The 24,965-nt window shown below is 29.6% G+C and overlaps 5 protein-coding genes across 11 annotated transcripts in view; 2 read left to right on the top strand and 3 right to left on the bottom strand.

Moving 5' to 3' along the window:
• Positions 1-496: 496 nt before the first annotated feature.
• Vha13 (V-type proton ATPase subunit Vha13) lies at positions 497-2,428 on the bottom strand. Its single transcript, XM_011060767.2, has 4 exons — positions 2,266-2,428; positions 1,605-1,705; positions 1,411-1,509; positions 497-1,324 (listed from the first exon to the last, which is right to left on the bottom strand). Exons 1-4 carry the CDS (start codon positions 2,345-2,347, stop codon positions 1,250-1,252), a joined length of 357 nt encoding a protein of 118 aa, XP_011059069.1. The 5' UTR covers positions 2,348-2,428; the 3' UTR covers positions 497-1,249.
• Positions 2,429-11,803: 9,375 nt separating this feature from the next.
• The window catches only part of LOC105152182 (uncharacterized), a 138,934-nt gene continuing 125,772 nt past the window's right edge, over positions 11,804-24,965 (top strand). The window contains exons 1-2 of one of the 6 annotated variants that reach the window (XM_087413408.1): positions 11,808-11,976; positions 13,357-13,647. The gene's annotated coding sequence lies outside the window, so the exon portion shown is untranslated. Of the gene's footprint in view, positions 13,648-23,278; positions 24,807-24,965 lie in introns of those variants that run through there. The other 5 variants (XM_087413407.1, XM_087413406.1, XR_015547407.1 and 2 more) reach the window with 5 other exon arrangements.
• Positions 14,862-17,849, bottom strand: LTV1 (LTV1 ribosome biogenesis factor). Its single transcript, XM_011066315.2, has 7 exons — positions 17,680-17,849; positions 16,666-17,215; positions 16,235-16,461; positions 16,038-16,166; positions 15,790-15,981; positions 15,301-15,540; positions 14,862-15,221 (listed from the first exon to the last, which is right to left on the bottom strand). Exons 1-7 carry the CDS (start codon positions 17,680-17,682, stop codon positions 15,108-15,110), a joined length of 1,455 nt encoding a protein of 484 aa, XP_011064617.1. The 5' UTR covers positions 17,683-17,849; the 3' UTR covers positions 14,862-15,107.
• Positions 18,014-23,127, top strand: Arl6 (ADP ribosylation factor-like 6). Of its 2 annotated transcripts, none has more exons than XM_011066313.2 (3): positions 18,014-18,296; positions 21,969-22,148; positions 22,326-23,127. In XM_011066313.2, the coding sequence occupies exons 1-3, from the start codon at positions 18,212-18,214 to the stop codon at positions 22,535-22,537; spliced, it is 477 nt and encodes a 158-aa protein (XP_011064615.1). In that variant the 5' UTR covers positions 18,014-18,211; the 3' UTR covers positions 22,538-23,127. The 2 variants fall into 2 exon arrangements, with proteins under 2 accessions (XP_011064615.1, XP_011064613.1); XM_011066311.2 differs by having other exon boundaries at positions 18,014-18,389.
• Positions 18,590-20,909, bottom strand: LOC105152183 (hypothetical protein). Its single transcript, XM_011066310.2, has 4 exons — positions 20,624-20,909; positions 20,060-20,547; positions 19,633-19,974; positions 18,590-19,555 (listed from the first exon to the last, which is right to left on the bottom strand). The coding sequence occupies exons 1-4, from the start codon at positions 20,688-20,690 to the stop codon at positions 18,707-18,709; spliced, it is 1,746 nt and encodes a 581-aa protein (XP_011064612.1). The 5' UTR covers positions 20,691-20,909; the 3' UTR covers positions 18,590-18,706.

The following is a 24,965-nucleotide window of genomic DNA, read 5'->3' as shown; positions in this document are numbered from 1 at the left end:
GTAAATTATAAAGCAGCGTGCTCACATAAATGCTGAAACCATGAAGGAAGATCGACGCATCGTCAAATTTTCATGCGTCATTAATAATCGACCAAACCGATAACGTGGTTATTGATCGAGGTTTAACGAACCTCTCAATATTTCATTGCGACAGTTCTTTAAATATTCCATTAATCGAATCTGCAAATTTGGCGGCACATATGGGGGAAAAAAGATTACATAACATACCGAAAACGAAATGCTTATGTAATCAACTAGAGCATATCTTCGTTACAATACACATTAATAACATAAATTCAGTAGGTATCTTTTTTAATTTTATTTTTTGGAAACGTAAGGTCCTTCTCTCATTAATATTGTGTGTATATATATATATATATATATATATATATATATATATATATAAAAATATATAAAATCTTTTCAAGATCAACATTATGTCGAGCATGTTGTCATTCTGCGAAAATAGTACATAAAAAGAATGAAAAATCATACATTTTGAGTTTTTCTTTCCTTTTTTTATATTTTGAACACTAATACTGTACAGACAACCAACCAGCTCAAAGATAAGGATATACATGTAAGGCAAAGCTGCCCATCTCGCAAGATTAACAGAGATTTGAAACATTCTCGCTAAAAGATGAGAAGTCTGAATATTGCTACATCGTCGCGTGGTCCACCGTCGACTGGGAGCATGTCCGTGAACCGCGAGAGGTTGTAGGGAAAAATTTCAAAGCGCATCCTCGATGTAACAGAATCATGGAATGATATCTAATGGCATACACTGAACGACATATACAATTCCATCACCCTAAATCGCTTTAATCGTATTTATTTTAACAATCGCACATTGTCTCGATGTGTCTAGGCCTTGACGCATCGGGTCAAAGTACTCTGTTGAATTCACGTTACTTTTTTTTTCTTTTCTCTTTGTTTTGATGCAACTACATTACAGCAATTCTCAAACTGTCCGAATACGTGCCGGTGAAAAGCTCAGCGGTAATAACAATACGATTACATTTATTGTCGTGTAGCAACTGCGGGAGAAAAGAATTCTAGTAGTAGTTTGAGTATCACTGCCTATACAGCTACATTGTATACAGTTTCTCAGATAAAATATAACATGTCATACGATATAACAGCGATAAATACATATTGAGATATGGTGAACAGTAATATTATTTAATATATATTTATAGAGCGTAAGACGTATCATATTTATAGCTATATTAGATGCAATTTTTGTGGCTTAGACCTCAATGCGGTAATTACTGTGCAGTTCCGGCTTGATATCATACACCAAGTCCAAGATTTTAAGCATGACCTAAATTACACAGAGTCGATATTGTAGTTTCTCAGATATCTGTTTAATTTATCGATTAAATGTACACTATAATGTAGCGAACTTACCGTGCTTTTGTGCACAGCAACGGTCTGATTCATTTCTTCTATCTTAAGTCGCGTATCTGCCTCGATACGCGCAGCTACATCTTCTTTTGAACCCATGTGCTACCAATAATATTATTATTATTATTATATCGTTGATCAATTGAAATATTAAAACTCAAATATAAAAATCTCAATATAAGGAAAACGACACATACCTTGGCTTCAAAGTCGCGGAACTGTTTTTCTCGTTCCTGTCGATATTTTTCAATCTCGTCCTGGGCTTCTTCTTTAGCCTGCTTCAGACGACGTGCTTTACCTAAGAGAGATTACAATAATAGACAGATACAGACCAGATTTTTTTCAGATTCCTACATACAATACATTCTGGCTCAATTTTATCTAACATTATTTTATTAATGTTAATAGAATATTATTATATATTATAGAACAAACACTTCAACTTAACCATCAAATCAAGACATCTATATAATAAAGCATGAGATGAAAAAATTGTAACTTCAATAAATGAATAAAATTAGACATAGCTAAACAATATTTAATAAATGCCTGAATTCGCATAAATGTGAACGTATGATCAATGATAACATAAATAGATCGCACTAGGTTAGCTAAGATGTTCTCCCTATCAAATGTAATTTCGCGAATTATTGGATGATACAGTAAAAAGTGATTTTTCCATAGAGTTCGCGGCTCAGGAAAAAGAGATAAAAAATTCGTTATGATGTGTCAATTTCAGAAAAAGTCAACGTCGTGAAAGGTTACGGTGATCACGGTTAGCACATCCACGTCGCAACACGTATTTCTTTCTTCCTCTCCCGAAATATTTCGGCGCAACTTGCTGACGAGTGTACTTACGTTTCCTGGCATCCGAGACTTTCTCGGCAGCGCGTTTTTCAGCGGCCAGAAGCTGCTGAATTCCCTGCGTCTGGCTAGCCATCTTTGCGAGTCGGGAACGGCGAGCTCTGTCACGAATCGATCATATGACTTTGGAGCTTCCGTCCTCTGCCCCGCCTTAAACGACGGCGCTCCGTATCTCGTGCTCGTTCACGTGGTTCCACTCCACCAGCAGAGAAAAACCTGAGAAAGGCTATACCGACCTTTTTCCTGTTATCGTCGAAATCGCTCGTACACTACCGCCAGTACATCCATTTTTAGTTTGGAAACGTGACTACATATATTTTCAAACACTATCGATAAAATCGTATCGCCAAAAGTAAATGTGGTTCATTTCTGTAATACATCCTCAGGACAGAAGCGTGCCGACTATCCACAGAAGGGATAATTTAATGGGTCCTTCAACGAAAAAATTTTAATTTCGCATCTGCTACAGACACAAATAAAAGTTGAATTTTAATAAATGAAACTGAAAATTCAAACAAGTTAATTTAATGAATTTTGTCTTATATATAATATTTACCTTATATCTCATAAAATTAAAAAGTTATGTATCTTTATGCAATTTTCAGCTAGTATTTATGAAACATAATTACTAGTATAAATCTTCATAATTACTAGCAATTATAATTCAATCTTTTTAATAAATTCAATCTTTTCTAAACATATATTGTCAATTTAAGATATAATTTAGCAAAAACGAGCTATAGAGGCCCTCCACCACCCCCGCCAATTTTATCGGCGATCCTCTTTTCTTTGTAAGTATATTCACCCATAAAAAAAATAAGCTACTAATAAATTTAGTAGCCCGCTTTTTGCAGGTAAGTGTACCTTTAAAGTTTAATTTATCTTTAATTTACTTTTTTATTTTTATGTCTAATTATTTTATTGTATTTCGCTAATGAAATTGCATAACTTTTTAAATATTATTCTTTATTGTATTATCCTTCATACAATTCGATATTACAATTATAATAATTATTTACAATATACAATTATCAATGCTGTTCAAAATATAATAAAAATGATAACATAGGAGCATAATTAACAAATTTTTGTAATGCGGGATTATATTATACAAAAACGTCGAAAATACATATAATAACACAAATTTTTTTAAACCAATGTTTAATGAAATATTAATAAACGCAGAAGAAATACTGACAACATAGATCGTATTTACTATTAATTATTTACTATTAATTATTTACTATTAGTTTGCGAATATAAAACTTAATAATATAAAAAGTCATTAATATATTTATAACAGCACTTTCATCAAGTTCAAGATAACTATCTCAATAATTTTATCATATCAAAATCCCTCCGCCTCGTGATATACTGATTAGTATCTGATACAAAGAAGAACAATCATCATAGTAGAAAGCGAACTTAATGTATTTTGATTTTACGTAAATTTTACAAGACCCATTTGCAAAAAAAAGTTAAGCAATCCGTCAAATACCAGTGATCCTGTTACAGGACTGCGATGTGAATCCTGAATCTTTCAGACTACTTAGCGATAGTAATAATTTTACATGTCAATTACAATTACCATTTTTATCACATCTTTAATATAATATTAAAATTCGCGAGAAAATATGTTCTGCCACATGCGACTAAAAATCATCTCTTATTAAAAATAAACGGATAAAATAATTTCCTTATGCAATAGTGATTACGAAGGAATATATTTAATAATAATAAAATACATGCGTTATTGTAATTTTTTAAATGTATGGGTACAAAAATTTCTCGGGCACCAACTGTTCAAGATGAGCCGAACCCGATAATAATGGGATTTTAAAGAACATCCTGAAAAATTTATTATATAAAATTTAACAATTCTTTATTATTCAAAAATTACAATTATTAATATCCCGTTAATACGAGGGTACCCATTCGACTTATCTTGAATTTTTTGTACTCACACATTTAAAATTCAACTCATGTAATCACGATAACATTATTAACTATAAAGAATTTTGAAAAAAGTTATGTAAATATCGATAAAAATCAATATTCGTTAAATATAACTTCAATATCTGTATGTATTTTATTATAGAAAAGTGTACATACATATAAATTAATAATTAAAAATATTCTGCAATGGCGGGATGTCCAATACCTAAAAATGATTCTAATAACAGTTAGAAAATTAAATATATACATCCGTAATCATATTTTTGTTAGAGCAATCATCAAAAAATTATAAGCAAATTATTTGTATAAAATTTGTTTACTTTATTTAATAATTTGAATTTAACAAATAATAATTATATATCCATATCATTCATACAATACTATAAATTCCTATTGTATTATTGCTAACATTATTATTACTAGTGGGAGAACATTTAATAAAAAAGTGAAAATTATATGCTAAAATATACCGCTTAATTAATGTTACAACTTGACTTTAAAATATATAACAATTATCATTGACTCATTAACAAAATTATTACCAGTAACTGCAGACGAAAAAACCCAAGATTAATTCCAATTCTGCATAAGAATCTCCGAAGAGACACTAAACTAAACTTCGCGAATGAACTTCACGAAAAGCGACGAGGAATAATTCTTCATCATGAAAATAATTTCGACTTTCCATCGGTACAAACTACATAATCACTGGCATCCATCTGACGCGAGAGACAGCAGTATGAGGTTTTTGCATATAATAAATTGTTCACAAAAATATACTTGTAATTTTATAATGTTAAAAATGTAAATGTCGAAAAATAAGTAAGAGTTAATATTTAACCATTGCCTCAGTCAAAGCTCCAATTTTTATGACTTATTTAAATTTATACTAAATACGAAGAAAAAAAATGACGATTATTTAACGGTTATTTAAATGACGATTTAAACAACAAATTTTTATTAAGAAGTTACTTAAAATTATTAATGACTTATTGATATACAAAATAAAATCTAAATAAAAAAAAGTTTTAAATTTAAATATTTATCAAACTTATTAAATCAATAAACAATTTTTGTTATTATATGTTTTGTCGATTTCGTATAATTTACATCAATTACGCAACAATTTGGTTTACTACGACAAGATAAATGCAATTTATATTGAATAGATACGGATATATATATATATATATGTATATATATATATATATATATATTAGGTGTTGGAATTAATTCGTAGCGTTTTACAAGTGATGGGAAGTACTTTCATTAATGTATTTTTTAATGCTCATGTGAAATAAATAACATTCTTTCATTTAAAAACGCTACGAATTAATTCCAACACCTAATATATTCCAATAAATGTATAATTAATTAGTATATAACCCGGGAAAAAATGTTTTATGTATAATAATAATTATATATAATTATATAAAATTATACATAATCATATAAAAAATTGACATATTTTACAAACAATTGTATATCATTATATATAAAATATGTTCATATATATATATATAACATTTTTTCCCGGGAATTGTTGTGCAAATTACAAAAGTATGATTATAGCATTCATCTGGACATAGTTTACATAAATTTTATATTACGTATCTCATATATTATTATACGTACATTTATTTACAATAAAGTTAATTACAGTATTAACGCGTTGCGTATAATTTGTATAATTTGTTGAGTGTAGAATTTTACAAAAAAAGTTTAATTTTAGGATAGCTGAAAATTTAATAACATTTGAAATTAATTTGGTTTATTTTTATATTCAATAATTGGAATGGGATTCTGATAATTAAATAAAACTTAAAATTAATTTAAAATTTTATTTAATTTTTAATCCTTCATTTCCAATCATCAAGTGAGTATATATGATGTATTTAGTCCTATCTATCCATACTTATCATCCTACCTATATAGTGCATACTTATCCCTACCTACTGTGCATATTTATTGTCCTACCTACCCATATTCTCATTTATTCGTGCCTATTCGCGAATACCTATCTCCACCCGTATTCCTACCTACATTACTTCATAAATGTGCAAACATCGCGAATATACAATATAATGTACGTTAATGACTGCGTTCAGAGAAAGTAGATTTTCGATTGTTGTAAAATTCTTCAATACGATTGGTTCTTGCTTTCCTTATGGATTTAAATATACAAATCAATCACATAGAAGAATTTTACAATAGTTGCAAAATTATTTTCTTTGCTGAACGCAGCTAATGTCTAACCATATATCCTATTGCGTACTAATAAATTTAGTGGGATAACGCGATCATACTAATAATAAATAAGCAATAATATAATTAAAACAAGTTCTTTTAATTTTTAAAATACAAAAAAAATTAATAAATAACAGAGCTAATAAGAGTCAGCGCGGATAATTAAGTAGAAGTTTTGTAGATTTTTTTTAATCAACCAAACTTGCGCTTGATTATCCGCGCTGTCTCCCATTAGCCCTGTTGTTTGTTGGATTCTTTTTGTATTTTAGATAACTCAAAAAATATAAGAACTCGCAATTTGCGAGCAAATTACCCTCCCGAATATTCAGTTTACCTTTTACAAACTTAGATTGGTGTTACACACCAACCTACCTCTTAATAAGCAGAATGTCTAAAATCGACGCATAAGACAACTTTAAGATATCTTTCAGAATTCTTTATGAAATATCTTAACGATGTTTCTTAAAGAATTCTTAAAGATATCTTAAAGTTGTCTTATGTGTAGATTTTACACATTCTGCTCATTGGGCTCGTAGAGATTCTCTTCTTTCTTCTGGCCAGATTGAACTCACCTTTCGTTGCTCCTGGCCAAAATTTTGGCTTCATAAGCCAAAAATCGACAACAAGGAGAAATACTCCTTTTTGCTGCCGACTGCTGCCGACTAATATCGTCGGCAAAAAGCGTAAGACTTTACGCTTTTGTATGATGCGCGGAACACGAACGCGTCGCAAAGAGGCCATCATATTAATAAAATGGACTAAATATTGATATAAACAATATCATTAAAAATAATAATAATAATAATAATAACAATTCTATTAATATACGAATAAATTTCGTATTTATTCAAAATCAAAAACATAAATAATTAACTAAATATAAACCTAAATTTAAAAAATCTTCATGTCAATAACGTTTTTATTTCAAGAGTCTCGAATATTATGAAACTAAATTAAATTGTTTAATGTAAATTTTATAATGTAATCAAAAAGACTTATTCAAAAATAAATGATTGAAAATTACTAAATAGATTATCATCCGATAAAATTCAAGGCCCATGTATGTATTTTTAACGATTCGAACGATTCGTTGCTGAATCTCATCTCAAAACATGCGGAGATGAGAAATTCAGATGAATGATGTGAGATCCGGAAGGGATCATTTTCCCTCAATTCAATAAATATATCCCTATATCGTATTTTGTATACTATTAAAATCATTTTTTGAATAATTTATTTTAAATTTATTTCAAAATTAAGTATTTCAAGTTATACAAAACTCTGAACATTATATTAAAATAGTTATAAGATAAAACTCTTATATTTTTTGATAAAATGTATATTGGATCTTACATCATGTTACTACTTTAACTGGTATAAATCCAGTTAGCTACATATGGATAAGTTACAAAAGATTAGACTGAAGTAAGTGCATTAAGATAAATAATAATAATTAATAAACGCAAAATGTCTTTTACAGAAAAGCGAGATTAATAAATTATATGCTCTACATTAAAATTTTTGTTATCATTTCATTAGTAAAATATATACAAATAAGTGTGAAAAAAAGAAGAGATTTCTTAGAAAACATATTATACATATCTCATATTATATATATGTGTATACATAGAAAAAAATTAATTGGGTGATACAGCAAACCTATATAACTTACTGTTCGAATTCAACATCTATAATTAAGAAAATTGGATGGTTTAACAAATCACTAATATTATTCAGTTCTCAACTTTGTTACTTTAACATAGAAAATTAACTGTCTGTATATTATACTGTAGATTTGCTGAATCAATGAAGTTTCCTGTTTTTTTTCCGTGTATACGTATAATGTGTATTATTTTTCTGCACCAACTTGTATAAAACTTAATCCTGAATGAATATTTGAGGATAGGATAGATAGGAAAAATAATAAAACAATATTTTATTATTAAACTGTAATAAACATTTTTCTATATAATGGTATCCATAGAAAATAATTTCATATACTCTATTTATTATTTTATATAAACTTTATATTTTTTAATTTCCCGTATTTCATATATTTCCCGTATTTCATATATTTTAACAATACGAATATTTTATTCTTTTTCGTTTTAACTTCCAAAATGTATTTTAAAATATTTTAAAATAAAAAACGATCATCGAAAGAACCTATTTTTTATTATACTTTTATATTATAATTAAATTATTTAATAACAAAATGTTCACATTAACACGTATGAATTTACGATTAATACACAAAATTTGAGTTAAATTTAATTATAATTAGAAATAATTTAAAGTGCCCCAATAAAAAATTTTTCATGCATGAATATGTATAAATATGTATAAACATATAAATGTCCATAAACAAGTATAATCATGTATGAAATACGTCCATACATGTTTATACATTTCTTTTTCTTTTGAAAAATTACTTTTTAGTATAATAAAAATAATAATAGTAATGTAAAAACATTAAAAATAATTAAAGGATTAATTTTTGCATTGTTTGTTTTAGAAAAAAAACAAGTTGTAAAAATTCTAAGTTGGAAAAATGTAAAACAAATTGCTCATACACAATTATGCATAATTTTATATATAATTATACATGAGCAACTTTTTTACATTTCTTCAAACTTTATTTTTTTCTAAAACAAATAATATAAAAATTACTCTTTTAATTATTTTTAATATTTTCACATCACTATTATTATTTCTTTCACAATAAAAAGTAATTTTACAAGAGAAAGAAGGATGTATGGACATATTTCATATATGATTATACATGTTTATGGATATTTATGTATATTTATACATATACATGTGTGAAAAACTTTTTATTGGGTGAAACGTGACATTATAAATTTAACAATACATGCACAATAAATTCGATATAATAAAGAGGTATCCAGGATTAAGTTTATCCCAATCTGTTATTACTTATTCATTTTAAGATAATGGATGTATGGAATGCTATACATATAGTATATTCATATATTTTTAATAAATTGATGCATATGCATCTATAGATATGTAATTAATAAAATTACCACACATCCGTTACCTCAATAAAAAGATTAATTTATCACTCACCAATCCGATGCGCAACAGCGGAGTTATATCAGCAACGTCGCTACGATGATTCTGTAACAAAAAGAATATGAAATCCAAATTAAAATGGAGTAAAAAAATCAACCAATATTTTAAAAAAATATTTACTGTAAATGTAACGTTCTCTTAAAAATAAAATCATATAATATTCAAAATATATAATTTTTATAAGCAATGAATTTTTTATAATTCACTATTCAGTTATATTTATAAAAATAATTATACATTTTCTTAAAAATACATATTTATAAAGTTTCAAAATAATTTTAAAATAATTCTTTTATTCTAATCATTATTTTTAAATCATTAAAATGAAACTACTCAAGAATAAATTTAAAAGAAGAAAGATACTGATGTTAACACAAGAAAAAAAAATATTTACCGCAAGGTTGCTCCGCCGGTGCCTGATGCCTCTCCCAGACCTCCTCCTCCTCTCAGCATAAGGTTGACATCCTCTCGCACAGGACACTCGCATAAAACACTCGCGAATAATACACTGTAATCGCGCGCGGACTATAATTTGAGTCCGATAACTTAAACGGCACTCCCGATGTAAACGCGCGACGCGACGAACCGGCTGCGGTTCGTTCATTTTCAAGTAAATCGGCGACGAGAGTTCGTTAGCTTCCCCATCGTTAAAAATTTATTTAGAAATATCATTCGGATAGATCCGAAAATTGTTAGATGAAAAAAATCGTTCTTTTCGTGTAAATATCCTCTGGGTACTGAGTTCTCTCACCACGTCACGTTTCTTTTATTACCGATAAATAGTTCCAAAATAACGTTTAATTTTTAACGGATCATATAACGAAAAGTGCACGAAAACAAAAAATTAATTAAATTATTAAACTATAATTAATTGTGAAAGCAGGAATTGCGCTATACATATGAGAGTATTCATATTAACATTGCTTTTTTATGACTCGTGATATCGTTCGTTTTGTACAGACAAGTAAGCCGTGTCGCGTGCTGTTCTTCTTCACATTTCTTTTTGAAGTTTATAATAATCGCAAAAAATGCTAAATATAATACGAAATGTTGTATTTTATGAATATTCACATAATACGATTACTAGTATGATTAATTATTCATTTAATTACATTTTGTATTATATTGATATTCTTCGGATAAGATTTCAAAAAATAATGTGAAAGAAAGTCGCACGCGACACGACTACCTGCTTGTACGTATGTCGGTAAGGGAATAACTGCGCGATAACTAAGCGTAAACATAAACATGACGCGCCACTTCGTGCCACCTCGTACCATCCCCATCTCAAGGCCGCGCGCTAACCGTCTAACTTGAAATAATAACGAATATTACGAACAAGTAAAATAATATATTCTTTACATTTTTATAATATTTTCCGATTAATGAATCAATTTCTTATGTATCTAGTTTTAGCGATGGAAATCGTTTAATGTGGTATCATAATTATACTATGATACAAGAAACATATTTAATGTTCATTTAATAATTTTAAATATTTCGTATCAATTACAATGTGCTGACAAGATAAGAAATGAAAAGAGATTTTTACTAGCATGGTTTTTCTTACATAATTGCTCACGTGAAGTGCTATTGATATCTCAATATTATATCTCACTTTTTATTGCTCTTTTTTGTGATTTACAATTAACTAAAAATTAACCATATGTCATCCATCCTTTAAATGAAGATGAAAATTTAGATGAAGGCAAAAATTTATTTTAAATTATGAAACAATTTCGATTAAATAGAATAATATGTATAAATAGCATGCACATACATTTATAGATATCTAATTTAAATATAATTTATCAATAATTTATTTATTTCTACTTTTCCCGTATCATAAGAATGCGAAGTAACACGAAAATGACAGAATTATATGATTCAAAGTGATAAAAAGCCGCAATTTGAAATATCTAACAATAAGAATACAATTTTCATACCAGTATATGTTAGAACACATGAAGTATCTAAAATACTCATGAGCTGTCTATGTGCGTAATGAATCTAAGAAGTAGAAATTCGCGTTCGTAGGTATATAATTTATTAACTAATACGACACCCGAAGCGACTCGTAAAACACATCCACCTCCCTCCAAGATCGCCGAGCGAATGCCAAAGTGATGACGTAGTCAACCACCGCGCCGCGCGGCACATTCCCCCACTCTGTTCGCCGCGTGATATCTCCCCTCGCTGTTCACAGAGTGGGGGAGCGTGCTGCGTAGCGCGGTGATTGACTACGTCATCACTTCGGCATTCGCTCGGCGATTACGGATGGGGATGGACGCGTTTTACGAGTCATTGCGGGTGTCGCATTAATTAAGGAGAATTAGATATCTACGAACGCGAATTACGGAAGATTGCCCAAAACTAAGAAGTATACTAAGGATTAATTGCTTTAAGGTTTTATTGCTTTATTTCTTAGATTTATTACGTACATACACAGTTCATGAATATTTTAGATGAATATTTCATGTGTTCTAATATATACGGTATAAAAATGAAATTCTTGTTGTTAAATCGTGACTTTTTATCACTTTAAATCGTATAATTCTGTCATTTTCGTGTTACTTCGTATTCTTATGATACGGGAAAAGTAGAAATAGATAAATTATTGATAAATTATATTTAAATTAGATATCTATAAATGTATGTGCATGCTATTTATACATATTATTCTATTTAATCGAAATTGTTTCATATTTAAAATAAATTTTTGCCTTCATCTAAATTTTCATCTTCATTTAAAGGATGGATGACATATTGTTAATTTTTAGTTAATTGTAAATCACAAAAAAGAGCAATAAAAAGTGAGATATAATATTGAGATATCAATAGCACTTCATGTGAGTAATTATGTAAGAAAAACCACACTAGTAAAAATCTCTTTTCATTTCTTGTCTTGTCAGCACATTGTAATTGATACGAAATATTTAAAATTATTAAATGAACATTAAATATGTTTCTTGGTGTATCACAGTATAATTATGATATCACATTAAACGACTCGCACCGCTAAAACTAGATACATATAAGAAATTGATTCATTAATCGGAAAATATTATAAAAATGTAAAGAATATATTATTTTACTTGTTCGTAATATTCGTTATTATTTCAACAGTTAGACGGTTAGCGCGCGGCCTTGAGATGGGGATGGTACGAGGTGGCACGAAGTGGCGCGTCATGTTTATGTTTACGCTTAGTTATCGCGCAGTTATTCCCTTACCGACATACGTACAAGCAGTTAGTCGTGTCGCGTGCGACTTTCTTTCACATTATTTTTTGAAATCTTATCCGAAGAATATCAATATAATAGAAAATGTACTTAATGAATAATTAATCATACTAGTAATCGTATTATGTGAATATTCATAAAATACAACATTTCGTATTACATCTATCATTTTTTGCGATTATTATAAATTTCAAAAAGAAATGTGAAGAAGAACAGCACGCTACATGGCTTACTTGTCTGTACGAAACGATACCACGAGTCATAAAAAAGCAATGTTAATATGAATACTCTCATACGTCTAGCGCAATTCCTGCTTTCACAATTAATTATAATTTAATAATTTAATTAATTTTTTGTTTTCGTGCATTTTTCATTATACGATCTGTTAAAAATTAAACGTTATTTGGAACTATTTATCGATAATAAAAGAAACATGACGTGGTGGGAGAGCTCAGTACTCAAAGGATATTTACACGAAAAGAACGATTTTTCTCTATCTAAAAATTTTCGGATCTATCCGAATGATATTTCTAGATAAATTTTTAGATACTTGAGTAAATCGTTCTCTTCGTGTAAAAATCTAACGATGGGGAAGCTAACGAACTCTCGTCGCCGATTTACTTGAAAATGAACAAACCGCAGCCGGTTCGTCACGTCGCGCGTTTACATCGGGAGTGCCGTTTAAGTTATCGGACTCAAGTTATAGTCCGCGCGCGATTATAGTGTATTATTCGCGAGTGTTTTACGCGAGTGTCCTGTGCGAGAGGATGTCAACCCTATGCTGAGAGGAGGAGGAGGTCTGGGAGAGGCATCAGACACCGACGGAGCAACCTTGCGGTAAATATTATTTTTACTTATATAAAATTAACCTTTTTTGGCTTTTTAAATCAATTTACTCGACAGTGATTTAAAAATTAAAAACAGTGATTATTTTTAAATCATTGTTAAATGAAATGATTTGAATAATTATATATTCTATAAAATAATTATATTAAATAATTCTATAAAATATTTCTATAAATAATTATGTATTCTCTAAAGTAATTATATATATTCTCTAAAATAATTATATACTTTTTTTAAAGATCTTAACAAATATAAATTTGTATAAAATATTAAAGTAATTTTTAAGTAACTCTCCTTTCATCTAAATTAGATAATATAATAAAGAATAGTATTTAAAAAGTTATTGCAATTTTATTAGCGAAATACAATAAAATAATTACACATAAAAATAAAAAAATAAATTAAATATAAATTAAACATACACTTAAATTAAACATATTGCAAAAACGAACTACTAAATTTATTAGTAACTGGTTTATTTTATGAGTGATACAAAGAAAAGAGGACCACCGATAAAATTGGCGGGGGTGGTGGAGGGCCTCTATATCTCGTTTTTTGCTAAATTATACCTTAAATGGACAATATATATTTAGAAGACATTGAATTTATTAAGTCTCTATAATTACTAGTAATTATAGAGACTTTGATACATACTAGTAATTATAGTCGGCACGCTTTTGTTCTGAGGATTTAGTACAGAGACGAACCACATCTACTATCGGCGATATGATTTTATCAATAGTGTCAGAAAATGTAGTCACGTAATTCCCAAAATGATGCATATACGGATTTCGATAACATGAAAAAGGTCGGCATGATCTCTTTTAGGTTTCTTTCTAGCATGAGTATGTTTTCAGTTTCTCAAACGGTATAAAATTAATAATAATAATAATAATACTTATAACAATAATAATAGTCTCAATAGTCTATTCGCTATTTTCTATCTCGGTGTAAGAATTATAACAATTATAATTATAATGTAACAATTGTAATTATTATTACTTTGTGGATTTTTAATTGAAAATAATATTATTATTACATTATTATAGTATTTTATAATTGTAATTCTTGCATTGTTTCTTCTCAATTAAAAATAGCGAATAGCCCTTCAAGGCTTGTGAATTCATACGAGTGAATCTCAACTGTCTCAACTTCTCTTTTCAAGAGCTTTCTTCTTTTGCTCATTTTAAAAATTAGAATATAGATTGAACAATACAATTGAAAGGTTTTAATGAAAATTGATAAAGATACATAGTTGATACAATGATTTTTATACGTCATATACATATATATTTCTTATGTGTAGAAAATTTTTTAAATAATATTTCTGTGTAATATAGATATATTTAATCAGAAAAACGTTAATATACAATGCATATCTTTTATATATAAAATCAAAATTAAATCTGCAAACCTAAGAACGCAGTCATAATTGCAAAATATATTACTTTTTATACTATATGCGTTCCTTGAATGTTTTGTCTATTATTCAATCGAATCTTTTCTTGGCGTTTCTTTTCCTCTTTAAACGCTTCAGTGTTTGCCTTTCGTTCTATCCTTCTTTCCTAAAATTAAATAAATTTCAGAAATTATGTTATATAAAATTTAACTAACCCATCCACAGTAAATGTTTAATAAAATTACTTTTCTGTATTCTTTGAGCAGCTTTTTTCTTTCTTTTCTTCCGTCAGGATTTTCCCCTTTGGGTCTTATACTGAGAATGCTTAAGGTAGATTTCCTACTTTCCGCTATGGATTGTGGGCCTTTTGGCGCATTATTTTCCATATCAAATTGGGCCAAAGTTTCAGCTGTTAATTTTCCAGTATTGCCTAACACATTTTTCGGAATACCAGATTTCCGATCTATTTCAATTTTCTTTGATCGCTATTAAAAAGAAACAAAAAAAAAACATAAAATCAATAAGTGTAATATCAACAAAAAAAATGTTTCATATATAATTATATGACATATTTTATATATACTTATATATAATTTATATATAATTATATAACATTTTTTCGCGGAAAAACTAATATATAATTTATTAATATATTATATAATTATACATATATTTATATTTATATTTATTACTAGAATGAATAAATTTTTTAATAATATTGGTTAATAATTTACCTTAGGAGGTTCTGATATTAATTTAGGGTGATTATAAATGTTACTGTACGTGCTAAGAATACTTTCACAGTCCCATTTATCCTTTCCACGAGTAGTGACAAGAAGTTTTTCAAAATGTTCATCTTCTGAACTCGAATATTCTGGTTCCACAATCTTCATTCTGTCTTTCATAAGTTCCGCAATATTTTCCATCTACAAATGTTAGGGAAAATAGGACATTTTTCATTATACTTTTACGTAATACTTACGGTTTCTCTTTGCTTTTTTTCAAATTCTGCAGCATATTGCATAACAAGATCCGAGTCATGAGTGATATATCCTTCTATTTCGTCGCAGTCTAAAGCACCAATTTCATTTTCATCATATCCAGCATACATCTGTACAATAAACAAGAAAAGATAAGAACATACATTCATGCTTGAAAAAATAAATCTATAATATAAACCTTTTCAAATCTGTCATCCAACAATGCAAGTTGGTCGTTTCTTCTCATCACGCTACTACTCATAGAATATTCTGTAAACCTTGATTTCGTTTCTTCATCCTTAAAAGTATATTGAGGTCCATTCAAACTACATACTTCATCTGCCTCCTCGTTGGATAAATCCATGTGACCATCAGATGAGACATCTGATTCACTATATTCATTTTCTGGTTCATTTAATTCATATTCTAAAGTATAAAATTACAATAAGATTAAGTGAATGTGTATGATATTATTATATATTAGGTGTTGGAATTAATTCGTAGCGTTTTACAAGTGATGGGAAGTACTTTCATTAATGTATTTTTTAATGCTCATGTGAAATAAATAACATTCTTTCATTAAAAAAGGCTACGAATTAATTCCAACACCTAATAGTTTAATAAATTTACCATATTCTCTGTCAGAATCCTCACTGTCGCTATTTTCAGCATTAGCTAATTCTATGAAATTATCTTCTAACTGATTTTCTGGATCATTAAAATCAAAATCATCATCCATTGCAGCGACTATATCCGGGTCTAAATCTAATCGTGGCCCAGAAACTGGTGCTGCTTTATTAAGCATACCAACTTTTTCCTCGACATTTGACGCAAATACTGAAGATGGCAAGTTAATTTTTGGAGCACTCTTGTCGCATTTAGAATTATTTGTGTTCTCAACGCGTTCCCATTCCACTGATAATGTATTGACATCTTTAAGATGTTGTAAATAATCATAGTCATCATCAAAGTAAATCCCATATTTATGCTGCTCCTTTTTGCGTATTTCATTGTCTAATGATTTCTTCTCTGTTTTTGCCGCTTGTGTATCGGCAGCTGGAACTAGAACTCTTTGTGGTGCTGTTTCATCTGCCACTAATGGATCTTTTTGTGAACGATGAACTAAGTGGAATGTAACAGAATTCTTCTTGTCGATAAACTTTTTCGTTTTTCCCTTTGGCTGCAATTATATTATTATTTTAGAGATGTGAAATAACTATTAAGCTATTAATACTGTAGAAAAATAAGTGAGTGACGCATAGCTAAATATGAATGTGGTCAATTATTACTGAGGTTCGATTCACATTCACAATGTTTTGGAAATCATTTCATCCATGTTATCAAATGTTAAATAAAGATAAATAATGCTCACAAGCGTTGTGAGTGTAAATCAATCATAGCCTGGTAGTCAGCAGGTAGAGCAGCATGCTTTGATGAAAGATTGAGGTTAAGTTTAGAAATTATGAATTATAACATTAAAAAATTTCGTATACCAGAGATTAAAGAAAGAGAATTTCTGATTAATAGTTCAAAAACATTGTGTGCTATATAATTCTCAGGGCGAATTGAAGGGCCGGTGGAGATTAAAAAAATATATATATATGTAGCAATAAGTATTTTTGTAAATACGTATTAAAAACTTACCATCTTGATTTGTCTTGCTCAACTAATCGTATATACAAAAACTAGTACAACAAAAGTAATTGTCCTAATATAATGTATTTATCCGAATTAAGCACTGACACGTCAATTTATTTAAACTTTAAACATACAAAATGTAAGTAAAACATGTGCTGCGCTTTCGGAGTCAAACATGATAGATGAAATCCCCCAGACTGGTAACAATGCTTTAAAAAAAAATTTCTAGCAATTAGATATGTTTGTTTAGTTATGTTTTCGTATTTTAGAAATAAAGGAATTCATGACGTTAAATGTTTAAATGATCTAATTAATAAAAAAATTATCTTTTGTGTTCAATTAAAAACACATCAGTGATTCTCAACTCAAACGTAAAGTTTGGCGTTAATTCCCAATGGGAATTTTTGTTTGCAAGCAAAACATTGGAAGGGATTGTTCTAGCTCTACTCTAGTCCGCAAATAACGTAAATGGCAGAAGAGGGTGGGGGTGATTATTGATGTCCAATAAATGTGAGGAAACTTACAACGCCAAGAGAAAATGGGGTTATTCGATCGTTTAGCGAACCTTTTAGGTCTTAGGAAAAAAGAAGTAAACGTTTTAGTAGTGGGCCTTAACAATAGTGGTAAGTCAACGGTCATAAATAATTTCAAACGCGAGGATGACCGTTGCATAGACATAGTGCCCACTGTCGGGTTTAATGTCGAAAAATTCGCATGTAAGTTAAATAGCGAAAAGCGACATAATGTCAAAAATGTGAGATTCTGTTGCTTTCAACGCTATCTTCACGCGTCCACTATTGCACCTGCACAATCTTAAAATCACAGCATTGTCCATTTATTTTACAATAAGATATAGAATGGAAGATGACGCTATACAAAATTGTTAATAAAATGTATAAATATTTATGAAATGATATTTGAGATGTAAAGAAATTAAATTTATTTTTTTTTACAATTGACATATTTCGATATTTTTAGTATATTTATATAGCTTAAATATTTATTTTATTTTTTAAACGTATATATTTATTTTTTATTTTTTTATACTTCTAGTAAGCATTGAATATGCCTTCAAAACCTTTGATGATTTAGGAGGCTTCATACTACTTCGTAATAATCGATCAACCTTTTCTGGCGTCTTCTTTTCTGGAGTCTTTTTTTCTGAACTCTTCTTTTCTGGAGTCTTCTTTTCTGAACTCTTCTTTTCTGGAATCTTTTTTTCTGAATTCTTTTTTTCTGGAGTTTTCTTTTCTGAAGTCCTCTTATTTCCTAATTCATCACTATCTTTAGAATGATCTAATAAATCTAAGGAATTCAATCTATTTGCTATTTTCTTTGTCGTATCTATACGTGTAATATCATTAATCTCCAGAGTGGGTGACAAGGGTATATTTCTGATTTTGCGATGTAGTGGTGTACTGGTGATTAATTTGGGGATCTTTGACCGTTCGCTGTCTGGTTTATTACCCAGTTTTGATTCAGACGAAGATATTTGATTTGCATTAGAAGTCGTAGCCGCTTGAGTTTGGAAATTTAATTTCGTCTGTTTTAATTTAACCTTAGATTTGTGGAATGGCGTTATTTCTATTGGATTTTTATTAATTTTCTTTTGTTTTAAAACAGAAGTAGTCTTCTCTGTTTTCTTTTTCTTTATCAAAATTTGCTGTGGACTTTTGGTGCGCCTTTTTTTTGCATTTAGATGATTAGTTTCTTGATTGTCTTCTAAACTATCTTTTGGTAATGTAGTATTTTCAGTAGTTTTTTGTCTTATTCTTTTACTCCACTTTTTCTTCAGTTCACGTTTCTTCCGCGATTTTCTCAATGAACTGGTTCGTTCTGATTGTAGCTGAGTTATGAAGTTCTCATCGGAGCTGCTAGTATCCTAAAAATAAAATTATGAAAATATTTCTTAATCATGAACCAAAATCCTTTAAATACTTTTATATCTAAATGCCATACATTCAGTTCTAATAGACTTTCAGTGTCGTCTTCCTGCATCCATGTAAATATAGAATTATCCTCTGATAGAATCTCATCAAAAGCAGTTTGCAGGTCTGTCATTTTAAATTTCTTAAAATATGTCTTTAATCTCTGTTTGATATCATTGTTTAATTTGTTTCCGTTTATTGTATCAATCTGAACTTTATAAGGTCTTGCAGTGTCTTGATGATATAGCAAATGTATTATTAAGTTCATATAGTTATTATTTTCACTATTGTGTACACCATACAATTCCAAGCTGATTTGTTTAAATCCCATATCAGATTGCAAAGTACAATGCCTTATACTTGACATATGTTCCTAAAAAAAAACATGATTTATTTGTATTATAGCTCAAAAATAATTTATTCTACATATATATAATCATTCATAGGTGAAAATATACCTTTAGTGATAGGAATTGTTCTTGCCGTGAAGTGTAACAATCAACATTATGCTTGCAGTTCTTTATAAAGGCAGTTAATTTTTTTAATTTATCAATAGGCGTTTTGGATAATATATTCTTTATGTCGATTGACACTGGCATTATCCATTTTCCCAGTTTGGCCTTTCCATCCTGAACAAAAATCTGTACTGCTTGAGTATTGTCTGTCTGTTTTTCATTTGTTGACGTAAAATTAAATACAGATTCATTCTTCCGAAATTTAACGCAACGAAAACCAGCGAATCTATACAGATCGTTCTTCAGAGCAACCTTGACATTCAATAATTTACTAAATGTCAAGAAAGTCTCGAAGTTTTGCAAGGATCTTTTGGTCACATGATCCTCTATGTCTTTAAAGCGCGTTTGCAGATTCCGTTCATGTTGCTTGATGATGTTTCTCAGTTCCTTTATTTCTTGGCGCAGTTTCGTCTTTTCTGTAGCTGTCCCATCTAAAAGTCAGAAATAGATTAACTTAACTTTCTCCGCTTTAGTGAGGTTAGGATCCTTGATATGTAGTTCACGTACCTTTATTTGCCGACTCGATATTCTCATTATCGTTATTCGAACTGCTCGCGGAACTTTGCGTTTCCATTTTCGTTCCTAGGAATCGTTATATCACTTGCAACAGAAACACAATCAAACGAATTGGCGCCAAAATTATTCATAGTTTTCAATTATTTTCATATCTCGACTGCTCTACTTCCCTTTTTAGATGGCGCATTGGTGTTTCTGCTATTCTTAGGGCGAGTTTCACCAAACTCTAATGCAATTGGTGCAGATTAAAGATGACTTCGATCAAATTTCGGTTAATAATTAAAAGATGATTAATTTTTATCCATGCTATTGTATATAAAATATTACAGACATCTATCAATTTCTATGGATTTTTTTATAAAAATTAATTCTTTTTTTAAAAGTTCAATATTTTTTTATTTATTTATACAGACATAAATAAGTTAAAAGTCAAGCTAATCAATTCCATAAATAATAAGGAGATACAAAATTGATGAAGTTTAAATCAATCATGTTTCCTGTATTAAAGTTAAAAAATTTATAAAAACTGAAGTTATATAATTTCTGATGCCTGTTTCCGCCAATGTAGATTACATTTAATCTCGATTCAACTTCCCAGCAAACGAGAATGGATTGAATTAGATTGAAATGGATTCAGATTTTCAGAAATATTGATTCACAAATGTTACAATGAATGCTTTTCAATCCTGAATTTTTATTTATTTATATGAATTGCATGGAGCATATCTCTATGCCTTTCAATCTAAAAATAATATTAGCTTTTTCTGTGCATTGTGAATACTGTCCAATTCAAAATTTTGAATAGGAAATGCAGTTTTTCAATCTAATTGCATCCAATTAAATCTAATTGAATCCAATTGATCCTATTAAATCCCAAAAAAATATTCGCTATTTAAAATACGCATTCGGATAAAAAAAAATTTCAATCCATTTTAATCTAATCTCGTTTGCTGGGTTACTCTTCATTTTTTCTAATTCTTAAAACTAAAAAAAATGAAACATTCCAAATAATGCATGTTGGATAAGATATCTAAAAGATATTTTTTAGACATAAGATATCTACTAAAGAATCAAGATTAAAGTTAAATTATTAGTGGAAACAGACTTAACTGATAAGTAAACAAGATTTTAATAGATGTTACTCTGTAAAAACTCTGTTGGGAAAAGAAGATATAAATATTTTTCTTATCCAAACACGACATAAGAAATTGAACACAAAATTGTATAAATTGATACATATAATACAAATAATAATAAAATAATAATATATAGTCCGCGTCGTATACTATTAGGGCTTTGTTTTTACTTCATTGCGATTAAGCCGAAATTGTTTCAGTTAAAAATGTCAGTTTCACCGCGTTCGATATGTCGGGCCATGATCGTCATAGATCATTGTGGGAGCATTATTACAAAGATTGTCACGGGATCATCTTCATAATTGACAGCAGCGATAAACTGCGACTGGTTGTTGTGAAAGAAGAGCTGGACATGCTCTTGCAGCATCCCGATGTTGCAGGTACATTTCATAGTAGATGATAAAATTCGAATAGCAAGTACTCATTTAACACAGAAACACAAAATAGACAATCAGTTAGAAGATCTAGAATTTAGATTCTTTCGAATGTTCGTATTTCACAATTGACAATTTCTTAAGAGACTTGAAAGCAGAAGTTTTTCAGCAGAAACTTTTCAGGACGCAAGATACCCATTCTCTTTCTGGCGAACAAGATGGACCTGCCCGATTCTTTGACCACCGTAAAATTAGTCGCTGGACTTGGACTCGAACGAATACAAAATAAACCCTGGCACATACGGGCAACGAATGCATTAACTGGCGAGGGCCTGCAGCCGGCGATCGAGTGGTTGACGGATCAAATTCGCGATATATACATCAACAAGAGATAAACTACGTTATACGATACGAGATGCGATTGATTCGATACTTCTCGGTGAAGAGTCTGTCGTATCATCAAATCGACTTAATCGATGTCTATAGCATATTAATGACGTCAATTATACCAGTGTTTTCCACATGGCGTTTCCCCGAGATGCAATCCAGCATCACGAAAACCAAATTATGATATAAAATTATCGTTATGAGAAAGAATTGTTTCGAAACAATCCTTTTGTTCTGAATCTGCGTAATTAGTATGAAAAAGCATACGATCAGATGATTCATAATATTATTTAGTCAAATTGTAAAGGTCTCATGACAATTGGAAAACATCGATCGTTACAAGCTCAGTGCAGTTTCGTCCAGAAAAATGTAAAAAGGCGTATGTTTGTACATACATACAATAATATGTATATGTTAAGAGTGGCTTATATGTAATGTAATTAATTAAGATACGCAATGATTAATTAAGATACTGCAATAATTTTTGACATGCTTTGACTAGATTAGTTTCATAAACAGTTTTACAATTAGTGAGCTTTGCAGAGATACTTTATTATGATATCCACAATAAATACTCATTAGAGAATTGCACAGTTCAGCACATTCATAGTTTATTACTTTACCTCTGTTTATATCTTTTTTGTATGTCACTGTGAAAAATAATTAACTATGATTGGTTAATTTCTTTTCGGTTTTGTGTGGTCTATTACAAATATTCGGTCTACTCCAAAGTATTTAATTGACCAATTAAAAGAATTTCATTAATTAGCTAATTAAAAAACATTTGCTTTAAAACATTTGGACAAATTAAACAAAGTTGGACAAGTTACTTCCATGTTTGTGGACGTATCCTAATCTACACTGTAAATTAATTATCCACATAATTGAAATTATATTTGTACTTTACTGTTACTCGATTTATAGTAAGTCCAATCATAAAACTATCCAATTAGCACACAATATTTAAAAAATATTTTTTAAATATTTATTAAATATTTTTACGTTAAGTAAATATTTAAAAAACGTTTTAAAAACATTGTCTGTGTGTGTGTGTGTGTGCTGCGGATAAATTTAATTAGCATTTATACGTTAAATTATTTTATATTATATGTAAAGAATTTGATTTGGCTGATCAGTTTACATATACCGACACAGGACTATCGCAGAACAGACTTGCAAAGCGTTCTACGTGTGTGCGCCAATTTGAATTAACAATATTTTTCCCAAAGTTCTCTTTCTTCGCATCTTTCGTACGTAAATTTTCACATTTCTTTAAATTATTAAAAAAAAAAATTGATTAAATTGTCGTAGTTGTTCAAAAACGCAAAAAAAGTCTCCCGTCAATTCAAATCGTCAAATTATCGTTCAAATTTCAAATTATCTCGGTATTGCGCAGGCGCGTGGCCATATAGGTATCATTACAAATTACACTGCTATCCTAACATATAGTACTTAAAATTTACATTTGTTTACATTATGTAATGTAACCTACAAGATTCCTTTATCAGCAGCGCGTAATCGAATCCAATATATTTCAATAAAATTATTTAATATGTAACTGCACATGCTCTGACGCTCGCATGTAAAGGCACCTTGACTTCGGCCGCCATGACAGTTCGGCGGCTCATTTAGTTCGGACGGAGAAGATAGTTGCTCCGTGATTAATCGCGAATTTATCGGTTGGGAACGCATTATGGGCGCGAATTTATGTCGGGAGTGTCGATTAAAGTGATGAGTGTATGACTGCCGCGAGTTCGTCGTATATAATCGAGACCGTGTCAAGATATAAACATCGAAATGAGTGCGAGAAGGAAAGTGCTGATCCTTGTTTTGGGCGCGCAATACCGAGTCGTATGTTCTTTTTGGACAGTCGGGACACGATCGACGTTAGAGACGTGATGTGTCGAAGAAACGGATCGTTGTAAATATACGTTCAACGGAAATAATTTACGTCGCAAGACGAGTGTGATTCATTTGGACGTTGCAACGTTGGTCGCGTTTAGCTAACTCAACTGTTGCGGAGTGCTCGTTGTTATTCGTGTATTCTTCTAGAGCATCCAATAGCAGCAAGCGCTCACGGATTTGCTCCGCAACAGTTGAGTCTGGTACTCAATCATTGGCGTGAAATCGTTTTTCCTTCGATGACGCGCGAATTAAGTTTTGAAATTGTGTGTAGTGAAGCATCCGTATCCGATAGTCATTCTTTTCTGGAATTGATGTTGGCCTTTCTAAGGAGGAACTTGCGAGGAGATGACGTGAACTACAATATCTTAGCTAGTGAGCTATTAATTGATTATTTAGATTAGATTTACTTTTTGAATTAATATGTGTGTAATTGCGATTGCGATTACTTACAAAAAATTTATTGAAGTATTCGAAAATGTTTATTTTAAGAAATATTTTTACGCTTTATGTAAAATATTCGTTGAAATAATT

Source organism: Acromyrmex echinatior, chromosome 14 (assembly GCF_024713525.1).
Source record: "Acromyrmex echinatior isolate Ae372 chromosome 14, ASM2471352v2, whole genome shotgun sequence".
In the NCBI taxonomy this organism is placed as follows: Eukaryota; Metazoa; Arthropoda; class Insecta; order Hymenoptera; family Formicidae; genus Acromyrmex; species Acromyrmex echinatior.
Note: the sequence above shows the minus strand (reverse complement) of the source record. Positions and strands in the feature narration are given on the sequence as shown.

Bases quoted from the DNA above. Each gene is read 5' to 3' on its own strand.
- LOC105152183 (XM_011066310.2), bottom strand. From the start codon at position 20,690: ATGGAAACGCAAAGTTCCGCGAGCAGTTCGAATAACGATAATGAGAAT. The intron at 20,548-20,623 runs GTACGTGAACTA...TCTGACTTTTAG, and splicing joins TATCGAGTCGGCAAATAAAG to ATGGGACAGCTACAGAAAAG. The intron at 19,975-20,059 runs GTATATTTTCAC...GTTTTTTTTTAG, and splicing joins AACAATTCCTATCACTAAAG to GAACATATGTCAAGTATAAG.
- Arl6 (XM_011066311.2), top strand. From the start codon at position 18,212: ATGGGGTTATTCGATCGTTTAGCGAACCTTTTAGGTCTTAGGAAAAAA. The intron at 18,390-21,968 runs GTAAGTTAAATA...AAATTGTTTCAG, and splicing joins TAATGTCGAAAAATTCGCAT to TTAAAAATGTCAGTTTCACC. The intron at 22,149-22,325 runs GTACATTTCATA...GAAACTTTTCAG, and splicing joins GCAGCATCCCGATGTTGCAG to GACGCAAGATACCCATTCTC.
- Vha13 (XM_011060767.2), bottom strand. From the start codon at position 2,347: ATGGCTAGCCAGACGCAGGGAATTCAGCAGCTTCTGGCCGCTGAAAAA. The intron at 1,706-2,265 runs GTAAGTACACTC...AATCTCTCTTAG, and splicing joins AGTCTCGGATGCCAGGAAAC to GTAAAGCACGTCGTCTGAAG. The intron at 1,325-1,410 runs GTAAGTTCGCTA...TGTGTAATTTAG, and splicing joins TTGCTGTGCACAAAAGCACG to GTCATGCTTAAAATCTTGGA.
- LTV1 (XM_011066315.2), bottom strand. The intron at 15,541-15,789 runs GTAAATTATTAA...TCTTTTTAATAG, and splicing joins TAATATCAGAACCTCCTAAG to CGATCAAAGAAAATTGAAAT. The intron at 15,222-15,300 runs GTAATTTTATTA...ATTTAATTTTAG, and splicing joins TGCTCAAAGAATACAGAAAA to GAAAGAAGGATAGAACGAAA.